This window comes from Alligator mississippiensis, chromosome 3 (assembly GCF_030867095.1).
Source record: "Alligator mississippiensis isolate rAllMis1 chromosome 3, rAllMis1, whole genome shotgun sequence".
NCBI lineage: Eukaryota > Metazoa > Chordata > Crocodylia > Alligatoridae > Alligator > Alligator mississippiensis.
In genome coordinates, this window is record NC_081826.1 from 301,065,426 (window position 1) to 301,083,384 (window position 17,959).

At 47.4% G+C, this 17,959-nt stretch overlaps 1 protein-coding gene across 3 annotated transcripts in view; it reads left to right on the forward strand.

Moving 5' to 3' along the window:
* The window catches only part of UNC13B (unc-13 homolog B), a 300,680-nt gene that overhangs the window by 30,572 nt on the left and 252,149 nt on the right, over positions 1 to 17,959 (forward strand). For all 3 annotated transcript variants that reach the window (XM_059725356.1, XM_059725357.1, XM_059725358.1), the window contains exon 2: positions 17,465 to 17,494. In XM_059725356.1, the coding sequence (XP_059581339.1) occupies positions 17,465 to 17,494 (30 nt within the window). The remainder of the gene's footprint in view (positions 1 to 17,464; positions 17,495 to 17,959) is intronic.

Sequence of the window (17,959 nt, forward strand, 5' to 3'; positions counted from 1 at the left end):
AAGAGCTGCTTATAACGTATCCCCACGGATACATTATCGTCTCAAATCCCTCCCTGAAGTGCTTTTGTTCCCTGCAAAACCTTGAAGACTTGATGTGCCCTGCCTAGCCGCCTGCCAGTTTTCACTGGTTTTATAATTGGATTGTAAGCTCTCTGGGCAGGGACCCTCCTGTGTTTGTCGTGGCTAGCCATGGCAGGAGCTCCCGAGAGCTCCCTGGTAATACATTTGATAAATATCGACATCGGTGATGTATCTTGACACAGCCTTGCTTTTATGAGTCATTTTGTTCTCTGGTTTGTTATTTTGCTTTTACTGTAATGTGAGCTACCCTGAGCCTTTCTTGGCAAGGGCAGCATAGATAGATAGCTGCAGAGATGAACCAATAAACCTGAGTAGCAAAAATTCTGTACGAGGGCACTGCTGTGGAGCCTGAACCAGAAGCATTGACGCTCTTTAATCCGTCAGCTTTATTTTTTGTAAATACATTTTGAGCTGGTCCTTGGAGGGGAAGAGGGAAAGGACCCTCTGCCCCAGGGAATCGGAGTGAGCGCTTGTGTCATCCTAATCCTTGCAGCCCTGAAGAGGTTGCAAATCATATGAGACCCGGCTGATGAAATGGTACTTGAATTTGGGGTTAGTTTTTTAGCCTGTGTTTAGATATTAGGCATGTGATAGACTTGGGGTGGGCAACTGTTTTGGCTGGGCGCTGCTTCATGAATTTTGATGAGCTGTTGAGGGCGGCACACACAAAATTAATGGTGAAGATATCATTTTAACAAATGATAGATAAACAAAGTTTATGCTTACAATGGAACATCTGCTATAAAATATTCTAATTTTATTTCAAAAAATAATTTTTGTCCTGATTTTGTTTTTTGAGTAGGGTATTGCATAGGAGATCCAAATAAAGTCTCTTCCCCAAGGAACTAAAACCAGCCAGCAGGACACTCGGCCAGAGGAGGACGCGCTCTGCCACCTCCCAAATTGTAGGGGAGCTCCTGCCTCGGCCTGCACCCTGACATACCCCTCGAGAGCCTCCTGCACCCCAAACCTGGTCCCCCCACCTGTTCCTGTCCGCACGTAACCCTACACAGCCTGGGGAAATCCAGCAGCTCCCTCCAGCCTGCCTTAGCTCCCCAGCAGGGCCATGCATGCTGCACCCACCCCAGCTCGGAGGTCCCCCTTCCCCCCAGGAGGAGCCCCAGCCTCAGGGCTTTGGGGGCAGCCGCAGCTGGAGGGAGGAGATGGGAGCCAGGCTGGCTGCAGTTGGGAGGGGCCAGGTGTCTGCGGGCCAGATAAAATCGGTGAGCCAGATCCTGGACCGTGGGCTGTGTTTTGCCCACCCCTGCACCAGACAGACATCCCCCTGCCCTGGCTTTCCACAGCTGTATTGGCTAAGCCTCGCTTGGTGCTGGTCGAGTCCAGCTGTCCCAGGATAATGCTGCTGGAGAGACTTGGCAGTCTGGTTTCTCATATCGTTTGTGGGAAAGCAGTTATTCAACCACTACACGTGCATACTTTTCCTTTTCCCTTCTTTCCTCTTCCCCTCCTGATCCTGTTTGACGAGTAGCCGGGGGACTCCAGTTCCACCGCGCTTCTGTTGCACGCACACCTGCTTCTGGTCTGCTTTTGTGTTCAGTTCCTGTTTCCTTCGGTGCTATGAACTAGTCACTTATCTTCTTCTAGATCACATTTTCTCCACGTGTGTAATCCTACTTCCTAGCCCAGTGCATTAGCTGTCACGTAAATGAATGTAATGCAGAATTTCCTATCGCAGTATTACTAACAGAAGCATTTTTCTGCAGAGGAAATCCTACTTCTCATTTGGCTTAATGACCGATCCAGAGAGATCCTGGGGTATTTTTAGAAGGGTTTTGGGGATGTATATGGGTGAAATTGCAATTATCAGTTGTAAGTAGTAAAACAGGTTCCTAAATGGATCTCTAGTGTCCTCCCAGCTTTCTTCTTTGTAGAAGAACTGTTTTTAAATAAGCCAATTTACCATATGCTGCAATGATGAGAGCCTACAGACACTTCCTGAGAAACCTTATCAGTTTTGCACCGAGCAGTGCTTGAATAGTGGGAATAACAGCAAGATTCACTGATATGTTCTCCTGGTTAATTTAACCAGCAGAAGGCTTCAGTTACATAAGTGATGGGCAGGAGAGTTACTAGATCAATTGTTTTAGGCCTCAGCACCCCTGAGAATACGCTAGCTCTTAGTCTTCACTCTTTTAACTACAGAAAAAATAGTGTTTTTTTCTGTTGCAATGAGTTTGAAGACTACAGTAGGTCACAGTGTTTTTGGCACTATGGGTTCTTATTTTGAAATCTTCGGTTCATTTTGTGAATCCTGTTTGCAAGCCTAACAGTGCTAACATTGTGTGATACCCTTGAAAGCTGAGAATCACCATACTAGATCTTTCTCTGCAAACGACTTTTAATCTGTCTTTGATATTGAGAAGAAATTGTTGCCTCCATTTCAGAACCTGGAATCAGCAGCAATCAGTGACGAAGAAGTAATTAAGCACAACTTATTTGTTAACAAAGTTGTGTTTGTCTGATACCAACTATGCAGAATACCACCTTTTTTGTAGGACCCTTAACCTATGCACAGCTTATTTCATGGTTTCCATTTCTTGCTTTTTATTTTTATTTTATTTACTTAGTCTCTTTTCCAGTCTTGTCAACACGCAGCATTCAGAAATTGAGTGCTGCCCCCCTCCCAGTCTTAAGATTTGTCTAAAATAAGATTAATCGGGCAATGAACAGTGGCTGTTCCCTATAACTTGTCTTCTGCTTTTTGAACTTCTGGAGCAATCCTGTTTTTCTTTGCAGCTACAAGGGCTGGAAACTTACTTATTAAAATAAAAGCTGAAGTTCTTGCTTGATAATTCTTGGAGCAAGGTATTGTGCGGTTCAATGATAATGTCGCTTTGCCTGTGTTGGTCACTGGTGTTTCTGCGTGGGAAAAGCTGGGCCCGGACAGAGATGCTAGTTCTCTTTCGAGCATCTTTTCTAGGAGTGGAGATGGCAGCGCGTGCTATACCCGAGATGATTGACTGCATGTCCTTAGTCCCGGGCAGCTTTTAAACTCTCTGAATGGAGAACGTCTTTCTGTGTGCCTACGAATCCGTGATTTACAACATGCGTGGCATTGACACCTTTTTGCCATGAGGCATTTGCTGAAAAATAGGAGTATTTGCTTTAAAATTTATTTCAAAGTAATAAAAGGTGTGCTATTCATAATGGCTAATTAACACCAACAATAGAAGGACGACAATGTACCTTGCAACATGTGTGAGGAGACACCTTCAAAACAAAATGGAAATATAATTAACAAGGAAGTTACTTGATCCATTTGGGCTTATCGGGGAAAATTGCTTTTAAACATGTTCTTGTAAAGACGAGAGCTGAAGGGGTATCCTGACCTACTACCATCCCAAGGAGCCTTTTTCAGCCCTCTAAAGGTTAATCTTTTCAAGAAGAAATGTTCTAGGTGTTCTTGGGGCTGGAGCCTGAGATTTGAGATTTGCTTCCAGTAGCAAAACTAGACACTCATGGGAGTTTCACATAGACTTTTGGGCCAATTTTGAAAAGCTCTTGTGCTGTCCAAAGTACGCAGCACTGTCCAAAACTAAATAAATTGGAGGAAGGGTGTAGGGTGGCAATAGATAAATAATTTCATTGCCGGTGGACATGAAAAATGAGATGCTGTGCCTTCTGAGCAGACTGTGGGGGAGAGGTGATTTATTTTTTCTTTTTGTTTGGAAATTCATCACTCAAGTACAAAGTCTGTTCTGTTCAAAAAGTTGTGTTTTTTCCTAGCTGAGAATTTCTAAACCTTGACTTTCTGGGAGTTTAAACATTTTGACAGTGCTCAGAGCAAGCAAGTTTTTTATCATAAGATCTTTGTGCTAGTAGGGTGCCAGGACTTCCGTTTCTTGCTACACGGGTTCCTGTTAGTCCAGGGTCTTGGTTTGATACCCAGCCTCTTCAACACTGGGACACATCTGTTCAAATTTTAAACCAGTTTCTTTGACCATTCTCCATGTTTTTAATGCTATTTGAAAAAAAACCCCGTATAATATACAGTATTAGAGTGATGTTGTAGCTGCAATGGTCAAGGAACTATGCAAGAGGGAAGAATTTGCTAGGGTTATATTTTTTTTATGGGGCCAACTGCATAGTTGAGAGAGAGTTAGACAAGCTTTCAAATGCAAGACTTTCTTTTTCCGGTCGGCCGAAGGGATGTGAAGGGTCCTGAAGAAGAAGGTCTTGCATTTGAAAGCTTGTCTAACTCTCTTCCAACTATACAGGTCGCCCAGTAAAAGGTATTGCTCTAGGAAATCATGCCCTCTTTAATATACAGTAAATTGGTACGGTCTGTGTGCACTGAAGAGAACTGATGGAGCTGAAATTCCCAGACGCAAGCATCTTAAATGAAGGGAGAGGAAGAAAGGAAAAAGGAAATGCATTCAGTGTGGAAGATGGAGTGTGGTAGTGTTACTGGTGGGTGTATGTATGCGGGGTGTGTGTATTTTCAACAGGTGCCACTACTGGAACTGCCTTACAGGGAAGTGCTCATTATGGAGAATATGCTCAGAAGGGGTTCCCTGCTGCCTGTTGAAATGCTCCTTGCACTGCTCTGCAGTCTGCATTTTTGGATAGTGTGTTTTGGTGGCTGCGCGTCTGGACATAAGCATTGCTCTTAGCTAAGGAAAGCCAGTGGAGGGAAGCCTGATGCTTATAGGAGTAGCGATGACATTGCAGATGGAGTGAAATCCAGATCTAAATTACTGCAGTGTGCGTGTGTGTGTGTGTGTGTGTGTGTGTGCAGCAAGAGATACGTGACCAGGCTTTCATGCTGGTGCCCTGTGTAAAAGCATTATTATTTTTGGGGAAGAAGGGAATTTGTGCAGAGCTTCAAGGTTTGAATAAAAACTGATCCCAAAAACACTTTTTCTGGTGCTTTGGTTCATGTTTTTTCTTGGCTTTATTTGAGACCACCCATGAAACTAGGTATCTGCCCTCCTGCTCCCCAGTACCCACTCCTGATTTTTAGGTACGTTGTCGTCTTTCGTATGACAGACATAGGTTTTGCTGTGCCGTGGGGTGAGTGACCAGCTCCATAATCGTGTGCTGGATTTATTTAGAGTGTAATCTTTTGGCCATCTGCTCGTGCTCCTTCGGTATTTGCAGCCTCGTATTCTGCAAAGCAAATGCTGAGGATGAGCTTCCACCTGAAAACCATCTGAACAAAAAGCCTGTTTTCCATTTAGCTGAATAAGAACATATTCCTGATCAGAGGCCACAATTATGTAAAGAAAAAAAATGCAGTTTTGAAGGTGAGGTTAAGAATAATTCAAAATTAATGGAGCTGGCCTCCAATCTTCTTGACATGATGACTCAGAATACTTTCAACATGTTCTTCTGCATGCCTGATGGAGTAAGACCTGAGGTGGGGGCTTTTAAGACCTTGTTCAAACCACTTTTTGTTAACTTTTTGTCTTGTATCAATAGACCTCTTGGCTGTTGGACTCAGGAAGGTTTCTAAAGCCTGTGAAAGCTTTCAGCAGACTCTTCACATTGGCTCGAGTTGTACAGCCTCTGGAATACCTTGTTTAGGAAGCTTAAGTGTTTGACAGGGTTTTAACTCTGTCATCATCTTTGGCGTTTGAAGAGGCTGAAAAGGGCACTCCAGTTAATATTTCTGGAGGGGGATGTTGAGGGGCTGCACTTACTGCTGGTTTTGCCAGCTCCTAGGGCCTCGCTTGGCACAAATCTATTGTCTTGCGAGACAGACAGGTGCCTATTTAGGGTAGCGTCCATTTTTCAGTCCCCGTGTCCTTCCTCCTCTATCAGTGTTGCAGGAGACGTTATGATTATCCTTGAAAATGTAACTTGGCTAGGTGCATTTCTTGTAAGCGAGCCACGCTGAGTGACCACGTACAGGCATTGGGTTTCCACCGGGAGAATCGCTGTGGTCCAGGTAGAAAGTACGAGCATGGGAGGGCGTTCGTTCAGTGTCTCCTGGAAGGGGTCCTGTTAGATCTTCCCGTCGGACAGCTGAAAGATCTCACCTGCGAAAGAAACTCTCTCGCAAGAAGCAACGCAGCTAGAAACAATTTCCTGTTCAGGACTAGTACATTTGCAGTCCCTGGGACTGAATGCTGCATGGTCTCGGCAGTAACCCTGCGGGAGGCATGTGCGCGTCTGTCTAGATAATACCCAGATCTTCCACACAGCAGTGCAAAGCCCTTTCTAGGCCACAATTTCTGCTTTCATTTTCTATAATTTATTTTCATCTCTCCCCTTCCCCCATCCCCGGACGGAGCGTTGCAGCAGCATCGGATTATTGACATTCAGTGAGATTTAACGTTTTCTCTGCCATTCAGGAGATGTCTGTGCTGCCAAGTTTGCTGGGAGCAGCCCTTTGAAAACTAATAGGATTTAACCATTCCAATTAGTTTCAAAACACTGCTTCCTGAGAGCTCAGAAATGACTCCTGGGTAAACGACTCTTTTATGCCCAAGCAGGGAAACGATGGATTTTGGTTTGGTTTCTAATGGATTTATTGTACCTGTAGTGCTCTAGGAGCAGTCAGGGAAGTCTGCTCATTAAAGCTCTAAAAACTCTTTAAAAATGCATATGGGAGTGCTTTTTTTGTTGTGGCATAAATTGAAATCGCTGAGCTGTGCCATTGCAGGGGTCTGCCCTTCAACGCCAGCATCAAGCTAGGAGCAGCAATTCTTCTTATTCTTGCAACAACACAACAGGTGCCCAAGTTTGGGGTCTATGTTTAAAATTCCTTTGTGGTTTCTAAGTCTTTGCTGCATCATAATTTTTTTTTCCTCTTCTGCCTACATTTTTGTTAGGTATTTAGTGATTCAGTGGCTTCCCAGAGAGGCAGAATGAGGGAGGCCACATCTGGGGTCCTGTGTCCAGCTGTGGGCCCCGCTACAGAAAGGATGTGGACGCATGGAAGAGAGTGCAGGGGAGGGCAATGAAAATGGTTTGGGGGTTGGGGCACATGACTGGTGAGGAGAGGCTGAGGAAACTGGGCTGATTGAGTCTGCAGAAGAGAAGACCGAGGGGGATTGAATAGCAGCCGTCACCACCCTGCAGGGGGGTGCAAAGAGGATGGAGCTGGGCTGTTCTCAGTGGGGGCAGATGGCAGGACAAGGAGCAATGGGCTCAGGCTGCAGCAAGGGAAGATGAGGTTGGATAGTAGGAAAAACTTTCTCATTAGGAGGGAGGTGAAGCACTGGAACAGGTTACCCAGAGAGGTGGGTGGACTCTCCATCCTTGGAGGTTTTGAAGATCCAGCTAGACAAAGCCCTGGCTGGGATGATGTAGTTGGGACTGGTCCTGCTTGGAGCAGGGGTTGGACTAGATGTGACCTCCTGAGCTCCTGTCCACCCTCATTCTATGAGCAGGTTGATATGGAAACAGGAATAATGAGAGAGGCTACAATCCTAGCAGAGGAGTGATTTTAAAGGTCGTTTACTCTCCTCTCTGAAGCATTCGGTGATTACCCGAAATGAGTTGTCCTCCAGCGGATGAGCAATGCCTGCTGTGTTGGGACTGGTTGATGGATTGTCAGCAGTTCAAGCTGATTGGGTTTTGAAAGTGTCCAGTCCCCATTTCCAGTCCTGGCCTCCACTCCTGGGGACCTGACCGCGCGACATGGCATGTTCTTGCAGACCTGTAACCAGGGCTGACATCCCAAAGCCTCGCATGCTATCTGTGCACACTTCCCTCCAGCATTTCCCCTCTTTGGGGGCACACTCATATTGTTTCCCTCCTTGGAGAGCGTGTCATAGTTGAAGTGGGTGATGTGGGGCTCTGAGTGAGGTCGTATTAAACCCATGCCTGCTCATAGATGGTGCAAAATTACATATTTAAGCAACGTTTTAAGATCCTCTTGTTCTATTTTCAGTGTCCTGGTGATTTGCTTAGGGTCAGGGGGGAAAGGGTCTTTGCTGTTCCTCCTCCTCCTCCATCTCTCATCTCTTTCTGATGGTGACATGGTTCCTGGTTCGCAGAACCCCTCTGCCTTATAAACAGACTGTTGAGCCCCAGGGTGAAACCACAGGACCTGGTCATGTGCACTACACGGATATCTCATGAGATGTGGGTACAAGTGACTGGCAAGTCAGAAGTCCTGAGGTTCATAGGTGTTAGGGCTGGAAGGGACCTCGAAGATCATCGAGTCCAGCCCCCTGCCCCAGGGGCAGGAAGTCAGCTGGGGTCAAAGGACCCCAGCAAGGTTAGCAACCAAGCATTTCTTGAATAAGTCCGGAGTAGGTGCCTGCACCACCTCTGGAGGGAGTCTATTCCAGGTCTTGGGGGCTCGGACACTAAAGACACTTTTTCTTACGGCCAGCCTAAAATGGTCTTGTAGGAGTTTATGACCATCAGTCCTTGTTTTTCCTTGGGGTGCTCTGGTGAACAGGCGTTCCCCCAGATCCTGATGCACACCCCTTACGTACTTATAGGCAGCTACCAGCCCCCTGCACTTCTGACACCAATGTCCACATCGTTGATAAAGATGTTAAAGAGAACCGGTGCAAGGACAGAGCCTTGGGGGATGCCACTGGCCACGGAGCGCCATAGTGATTCGCTGCCATCAACCAATTCCCCAGCCATCGGACTGTGGTGTAGCCGAGGCCACAGTTAGCCAATTTTTCCATGAGGAGGTCATGGGACACCAGAACGAAGGCTTTTTTAAAGTCCAGGTGTATGACATCAATCTCTTCTCCCTTGTCCAGGTGATACTTCACCTAGTCATAGAAGGAGATGAGATCGGTCCAACAAGACCTACCTGCAAAAAACCCATGCTGGCTATCCCTCAGGATGCTGCCCTCGGCCAGCTTCTCCAGAAGGGACTCCTTGATACTTTTCTTGAGAATCTTACTGCGGATTGAGGTCAAGCTGACCGGCCTGTAATTCCCGGGATTTACTTTCCGCCCTTTCTTGAAGATGGGTGTCACATTGGCCTTCTTCCAGTCTTCAGGTACTTCACCTGAGCGCCACGGATTTTTGAATATTTTTGCCAGTGGTTGAGCTATGACTCCTGCCAACTCCTTGAGTACCCTAGGGTGTAGTCTGTCAGGACCAGCTGACTTGAAGGTGTCCGGCCTCTCAAGGTGATCCTTTACGAGATCAGCACTGATGCTGGGTATAAATACACCCTCACCCTGGCCGTCCCACGTCTTGCTAGGCAGGGCGGACCCACTGGACTGATGAAAGACTGACACGAAGTACCCATTAAGCTGATTGGCCTTTTCCTGGGTGTTGGTTATCAGCTGTCCCATTTGGTTCAGCAGGGGTCCAATGTTACCCTTGCTTCTTTTCTGACTGCCTCCCTACCTATCTGAAAATGGACTTTTTGTTATCCTTGATATGTGAAGCCAGATGGAGCTCGGTTGCAGTTTTGGCTTTGCTGGCTTGCTCCCTGCAGGTACGGACCAGTGCTGAGTACTCCTCCTTGGTGGTAATTGCATCCTTCCATCCTTTATAAGCCTCTCTCTTGAGGCATAGGGGGTCCTCGAGTTCCCTGCTGAGCCAAGGGGTTGCTGTGCCCTTCTGCTATCCTTCCTCTGAGACGGGGTGGCCATCCGTTGTGCTGTCAGGATTGCTCCCTTGAGCAGCAACCACTCCTCTTGGGCTCCTCTTCCAGTCGAGTCATGGTCCCTTAGGGCCTCGACAATGAGCCTCCTGAGCTTGTCAGAGTCAGCTTTCCTGAAGTCAAGGACTTCTGCTTTGCTGACTGACTTGCCAGCTTTTCAATGGATAGTAAAGGTGGTTAGCTCATGGTCACTATTACCCAACTTCCCATCAATTCTTAAGTCACTGACTATGTCATCTCCTGTGGCCAGTACCAAGTCCAACAACGCTTTGCCTCTTGTCAGCCCATAGGCTTCTTGAGTTGGGTAGAGCTTGTCCACGCACGTAAGAAAGCTTTGCAACCGATTGGATTTGGCCGAGTGCAGTTCCCATGAGATGACCCAGTAGTTGAAGTCCACCGAGAGCGTGGAGCCTCGGCCAGTTCCCTGGCGAACTCCTGGTCCAGCTCTTGTTTCTGGTTAGGAGGTCTGTACTAGACTCCTATCATGGTGTCCCATGAGCCATGTTCTCCATATATTTTGACCCAGAGAGACTCCAGTCATCCCTCCTGGGTGCCAATGTCAATTTGGAGGGACGTGTAGCTGTCCTTGACATAGAGAGCTACACCCCCACCCCTTTTTATCTGCACGATCACACCTGTACAGGGTATAGCCATCTATACCTGTAGGCCAGTCATGGGTGGAGTTCTACCAGGTCTCCGTGATCCCTATGAGATCATAGTTATTCTTGTTTAGCAGGAGGACCAGTTCCTCTTGTTTATTCCCCAAGCTCCTGGCATTGGTGTACAGGCAGGCAAGTGTCCCATTGGGGGCCCCTGCCTTCCCCACAGATAGATCCAGGGCTGGGGTAGGGGTGGGCTCCCTTAAGTGCCTTGGCCTGTTGGATTTAAAAGGGTTGCTCAGCGGGCCAGCAGTGGCGGTAGTCCCCCCTTTCCCCCGGTGGAGCAGGTCAGCTCGCCTGGCTGAGAAGAGCCTCCTCCCCAGGGGAGAGAGGTGAAGACCGTCCCTCCCCAGCAGACCACCACCTCTCTCACCAAAGAGCAGGCTGTGATCGTGGAAGCCGAAGCCTTCCCCATGACACCAGCGTTGCAGCCTTTGGTTGAGTTCCTCGACCCGTCTCTCCCTCCTCAGCCCATGACCCACAACCGAGCTGAGCAGACGGCATGGATGACGTTTCCCGTGTTAACCCTCCACAAAGAGAATTGCCGCTTCCTTGATCTTACACGTAACAAACCAACTACACGCGTGCCAGTTCGTACTGCCTTTTGCTGCATGCAGAGCAAGGTCAGGTGCAAAACGGGAATTCCTACAAATGATGGAGTGAACTTTTTACCACGGAAGAGAGCAACCCTGCCAAAGTCCCTGCCTTTCCAGAAGTTGGGCAGATTTTCCTTACCTAGACTTGAAATAGTAGAACCAAATTCTTGTCTTGGGCTTTCCAGGAGTCCCTGCAGGGAGTTATCTTGATTCCTTGGCCCGGCATGCTGCATATTGGTTGGTACCGGTTGTTTCCCAGCATCAGCATCCAGGTTCTCCCTCCAGTGAGCAACATGGGTTTTCTATCGGACACCGTAAACACGCGGCTCTTGCAGGCTGTAGTTGTCAGTAGGCCCGTTCCAGCTTCTCTTGGGACATGTCCCTGCTGTCTACCTGGAAGGTGAGGTGCAATGAGGCATATAGCCATCCTGTCCACATTACAGGCATTTCTTGTTTTTATTTTTTTTGCTTGTAATGTAAATTGTGTGTGTTTTTGTTTTTTTTTCAAGTGGTGAGCTGAATCTCTGGCATCCCACCCTTATTTTATAAAACCATAGCGGGGAAAAAAGCCTGGAAGGAACTGCTGGAGGTCACGTCCAGCCCTTTGCTCAAGATGGGATCAGTCTGGTCTAAATCAGACCAGTCAAGTGTTTGTCTAACCTGCTCTTAAAAATGTCCAAGGATGGAGACTCCACAACCTCTCTAGGCAATCTCTTCCACCGCAGACACAAGTTACAGAAGATGCTGTGTTTGAAATGTCTTCAGCTGAGCCCTCATGCAATGAGGGTTCAGATTGTCGCACAACTGGCTGTTTTTGAAGTGGTCTGCAGCTGCGCACTTTTGTGTTTGGTCACAGCTGTAGACCACTTCCTGTGGCCAGATCGGGCGAAAATGGTCACTTCTGTTTGCGCCTTTCTAGTGCTTGATCACTCTCATGGTGCAAGTTCTTTCTGATATCCAACCTATATTTCCCTTCTTGCAATTTAAGCCTTGCTACTTCTTGTCTTGTCCCCTGTGGCCGAAGAGAATAGGTTTTCATTATCCTTTTCAAACACTCTTCTGGTATTTGAAAACTGTTATCAAATATCCTCTTGGCTTTATTTTCTCCGGGAACTGTAATGCCTGGTCTTCCAACTCATTCTCCTAAGTGTTTTTTCTAGACTTCTAATCACTTTTGTTGCTCTTCATTGGATTTTTTTCCAGTCTGTCCACTTCTCTTTTGAGGTATAGTACCCGAGACTAGACACAGTAGTGCAGGAGAGGCCTCACCAATGGTGAACACAGCAGAAAAATTGCTTCCTGCGACTTGCAGGTGACATTTCTATTGAATACAACTCAACGTGCTATTGGCTTGTATTGCAAAACAGAGTGCCCTTTCGGCTTGTATCTGGCTCATGGTCTACTGTAATCTCCCGGCTCTTTTCTGCAGTATTGCAGCCTGGTCAGCTGTTCCCCAGTCTGCATTTGTGCATGCACCTCTTGCATCCCAAGTGCAGGACGTTGCATTGGTCCTCACTGACTTTATTTGATTATGCGTGGCTGTTTGCAAAAGTACCAAGAATCCTCTGATTGTCCTTTAGACAGGTGTTTCTTGAAGGGTGGTGGTTGTGGTCTTTTGGCACAAGTGAAAAGGTCTTCCCTCCTTCATTTCTCAAGCCATTTTGACTCTTTCCTCCTCCCTCCCCCCAGCTTGTTAGATATGTTTTCTTGTATGTGCTATATGGCATTTCCACTGGGAAAGCTAATGGGAGCCTGGAGATGTTCTATCTCAGCACTTATGCTCTGTAATGTTGTTAAGCACATAAGCCTGCTAATGTATAATGTAAACACAACTCCATCTAGTTAGTGAGCCCTTTTCTACTGGAGAAATAACTTTTGGGCGCTGTCCATTTGATTGATGGACCTAGCTGAATGGATCGTTGCTTTGACTGCTGTTCTTTAAATCGCATCCATTAGACAGATTACCTGTTTCTTCAAGTTCACCCTTGTATTTTTATATGTTGCTTTGACAAACGAAATCACCTCCAAAGAAAGCGAGCAAGAAACTCAGTTCTTCCAGACTTACACGTCCCCAAACAAAGGCAGCATTTGAACATCAGCTTCCAAATAGGCAGGTTTCACATCAGTGGATTTACATTTTGGCTTTGAAATAAGGACTTGGAGAACCATCAGATGTACCATGCTGATATGGTTGAAAAGGTATTGGGATTTTCCCAGTGGAGGAAAAGACTAGGGGGGTCATGAAGAACACGTGCGTTGCCATAAGCAAAAAGAAACTAAGGAAGCTGAATCTCCTCAACGGTAATGGGCAGGAGGAAGTTTAACGACCGGAGAGAATATAAAAACAGATAAACTGGTATAAATAACATTAGGCAAGAGAACTCAAATGATCGTAAGTTGATAGATGACTTTTGGAAAGTGAACTGGCAGCCAAAATGATGTCTGTGGACTCTGTACCAGTCTACAAGCAGGCATGCAGGTGACTGTTGGCAGCTACAGGGGGACCAATAAAGGCAGAGCATCCTCGCCGCTCCTGATGAACGAAGGATGAGATTGCACAGATACATACGTACTCTTGCGTCAGGCCAAGGCCGGTTTTTGTGTATAAAAGTCAGCTTTGACAACGTAAGTAAGATGGAAGGGCATGAAATTAATTGTGATGAGATCATGTTATGACAAGTTAAAGCACCTGCCAACCAACTGAAGGAAGCAGGCCAAGATAAATGAGTATAAATCTGCTCAAAGCAAGTGGCAAAGAGACCTTAATAAATGATAGCAATATTTTCAGGTGAACATGGGAATGGCTGCAATCTCCAAACAGGAATTAATAGACTGGATATTATCAGTAGAGGTGGACATGGATGGGTCCTCTCCCATTTTTACTTGGTGCTGTCATTGACTTTGTGGTGTGCCAGACCTTTGGCACAGAGACCGGGATTGCTTCGGTAGGCAGAACAGTTGGAAATCCAGATTTCACTGATATGTCTCCTTAACGCATCGTTAAATTATGTGCAGCAGAAGGCCGACGGCTGAGACAGCTGGTTGCAATCAACAAGTCGGCCAGGCTTGGTTATGGAAGTCGATAGCATCGGGGGGGATTTTGCGGTTTACATATTTGAAGACGTCTCATTTTGGTCTTCTCTTTGCTGCACACCCAGTTCTTGAATGGTTTCCTCCTCGGTTGTGGTTTCTAGACATCCGATCACTTTAGTTATCCTATTGCTGCTCTTCAGTTGGCTCGCGTTGTCCTGCGGTGGGATGCCCAATACTACGTGGCTCTCCAGCTAAGGTCTTGCCGTGCTGAATAAACAGAAGGATTATTTTTCATGTTTTACATCCAATACTCCTGTTTGCACACTGAAGGTGTGCCGCTGGCTTTTGCACAGCAATATGACACTGATACACGATCAGCTTGTGTTTATAACCCTCAGGCCCCTGCACAACTGCCGTCAGTCGGTGCTTGTTCTGCGTTCGGTGCGGGTGACCGTTCCTACTGAAGAGTGGTGCTTGCCCTGGTTGAATTTTGTTCTGCTGTTTCAGATTCATCCTTCAATTTGTCAAGCTTCGTTTTAAATCATAACCCTGTGCTCAAAGGGCTTGCAGGCTTTCCAGCTTGGCATTGTTTGCAGACTTAATAAGTGTACTAATCTCTAGTTTATCGTCCAGATAATTAATGTAAATAGTGCTGGGCCCAGGACAAAGCTCTGTGGATCCCCTCTTGATGGGAGCAGTTGTGCAGTGGCTCGCTGGAGTATGGTTTAGTTGTGTTATTCCCCTTTAGACCAGGGCTTGGCAATATTTTCTGGCAGGAATGGCACAGCTCGGGTCTGGGATGGGCCAGCACTAGGGCACGGCAGCCTCCATCGTTTCTCCTTGCCACCTGGCTGAGGTGCAGCGTGGCATGGGCATATCTTCCCCAGTTCCCCCTCCAGTGATGCCCCTGCTTTAGAGCCCAGCTGTGACATGGCAGGGGTATAGCCCACCCTCCCTGTCCCCCAGTGACAGCATGGCGCCGGGAGGACCCCCATCGCAGGGCGGCATGGGCAGAGATGCCCGCGCTGCCAGGCTGCTGTTGAAGCCATGGCTGTGCAAGTCTGATCCAGCCCAGGGGGTGTAGGTTGCCAACCTCCTACTGAAATGTAGGTATGCCGCGTCTGCCGAGCTTTCTGTACCATAGGGCCTGTTCTTTTACACCAGTGTGTCCTGAGTTTTTTTGGTCTCTTCCACGGTGCATGCTGCTTTCCCGTTTTTTTGTCCTCACAAGACCAGATTTTGCCGCTGTCCACTCCTGGCTTCTCTTCCCCCTGGTGCCAGCTGGTTTCTGCAGTCCACCGTAGTGAAACATGTGGTCTGTCTTGCTCTTTTGTGTGGAGGTAATCTCTGCCGGGCTGACTAGTTATGCACTTTTTCTAGCTGCATCAACAAGCAGCCCATGCCCTGTCCTGGGAGCTGGGGGTGACTGTAGACATGGTACAACCAAGTAGGAATAGTGAGCACTATGTGACTAGGCATCTCTATGGGCCGCATCTGTGGGGGATGTCTGGGAAAAGACAGCTATTTTTTTTTTAAGTCTAGTTTTGTGCCTGGACCAGACTAAACCTTCAGGATTGTGTTTTTGAGAAAAAGATTGGTGAATGCTGTTTAGAAATAACTGGAGCATCCTGTAGACCTCCAGTCTTCCCACTGAGCCTGCCTCCAAACTTTTAATATGCCGCTTCATCAAAACCTTAAATGGGAGGTTTCATCAGAACGGGCATCAATACATGTATCCTGGGATGGGGGGCTTTTAATTGCAGCAGCTCTCCAAGCTTCTCTAATTAATGTGCCCGCAGCGTCATGTGTATTCGGTGTCCTGCCTTTCAAAATAGCTCGTTCGAGCTTTAGTTCAAGCACCCCCACCAGCATTTTGAAGCACGGGGATGCTGAATACACGTGACACAGAGGCTGGAGTGTGCTAATTAGCACCCTCCAGCAGACTCCATTTAATCGAGTCGGCGCCGATGTGTGCTAATTAGCGCGCGTCATACCAGCGGTCCATCACGTGCATAGGTGTGCGGTGTTCTGACCGGCTCTACCGTGAGTATCCCTGCAGTTTGAGAAGTGCTGTATTGGACACGAAACGTTGCTTTTCTTCAAGGAAATCGGCTCAGAACAACAGAATGAGTTTGCCTGGGTTCAGGTCCCCGAGCAGGTACCAGCGAGGTTGCCGCTCGCCTCGCAGCATGGGCGCGTTTCATTCAGACCGAGCGAGAAATGAGATTCGGCTCGGCAGGCTGCAGCATTTTGATGCGTTAAGGCTTTTCAGTACACAGTTTGCTTGTTAGTTTTTACCGCGTTCCTTGTCGGACCTTTCCACTGTTCCCGGGTTTGTGTAGCCTACGTGTTTGATGGAGAATACCGAAATGGCAGACTGTAAAGCAGAAATGGGAATGGCGCTTGGTTTGCAGAAATCTGACGTCTGACTGTTGCATTTTCAGGTTTTCCGTCGTGGTCTGCCTGCAGTGAGTTGGACTGGTGACTTGCAGAGTCTTTCCTTGGGGCTCGCTGGGGGCTGTTCGGCAGTGGCATAGGGAAAATAGTGGAGTGGGGGGTGTGGAAAATAAGTATTTTGTGTGTGTGTTGGGTTAAGTAGGGGAGCATCTTACATTGGGGTGGAGGGTACAAGTGGGGGTGGGATGCATGGTGCCAGGTTGCCTGATCCAGCTTCATGCACTTTTTTTCTTTCACTCTTTGTGTTGGGGTCCTTGGGAATCGGTTTAACATTTGTTGAGGGGAGGGGGAGGAGTTGGTGTTTTTGGGGTGAGGGGACTGGCGGCCACAGCCCCTCGGTCGGTAGGGGAGGGCGTGCAGGCTTGTTGGGGGCCAGGAGGAAGAGTCTTGTGTCTTGATGCCAGCGGTGGAGTTGGCAGGAGGGTTTGCTTGTGTGGGGGTTTGGGCAGGGAGGTGGTGCTTGGAGGAGTGGGATAGGGGGCTGGTCTCTGGGGTGCGTTTGGGGGAATCCCGTCTGTGGGTTGGTTGTGTCGTAAGATGCTCTGAGCCTTTCAGACGAGGCAGGATATAAATCAAATAAAATGTTAATGTTAAAGCTCTTGACAAGAGGGCTGAAGTTACGTTATCACCATGATGGTCTAGGGAATGAGAGAAGCAAATCTCTTTGCTAATAACTTTTGCTGGATCAACTATGCAGGTGGGAAAAATGTGAGACGAACTTCTGGGCACAAGGTGCCCTTCCTCAGGTCTGTACCTGCCAGCTTGGGTAACATTTCTGCCAGCTATACGGTTGGTCCAATAAGGTATTACCAAAAACCCCTTGCTGCTTGCTAAGTTCTTTACAGACATTAAATAATCCTCCCCAAACCTCTCTGTTGATATCCTCTATGTGCAGAGGCAATCAGGGGCTTGAAAGCATGCATCTCTCCAGGTGCGGTACGTTGTGAAAGGTGAGATTTGGGACACGAGGATTCCTGGATCCCAGTTCCGTGCTGTGAATGCAGACCGCTCACGGCAGTGCAGTTCTTGCAGTAAACCTGTACCAGGGCACAGTCGCTAAATGACTTCTTTTTTTTTCTTTACAGTAAAAAAAGCCAAGCTCCATGGACCCCCAGGTGAGTCAGATTTTTTTTTCCTGGCCTCAAGCAATCCCCATTAGCATGTGGCCATCCCCACTTTTATTTTTAAGGCTGTTTAATAGTCTGTTCTGCTCACCGTGCATGAAGGTAAACATTACAGTACCGAGTGTTTCCTTTTTACTTTAATGTCTTTGTCAAAGGTTGTACCCGCAAACTGCATATTCTTTTCATCTTTGGGGAGAGAGGACACTTCAAAGCTATTTCACTGTTGTACTAGCGGGGAAATTAAATGGATGAAAAGCTTGAGCTAACATATATGGAACTAGGATTGTTTTTTGGTGCAGCATTTGTTAACTGTCCAAGGTATCTGTATGTGCTCCCTTTCTTCCCATAGTCTCCTCCACGTTCCTGATCTGATTTGGATTTCTCAAACTCTTGTTTTCGGATAGTTGGCATGCCCAGGGCAGTGTGCGTGCACTCATCTTCCTGGCTTGTTGCTTG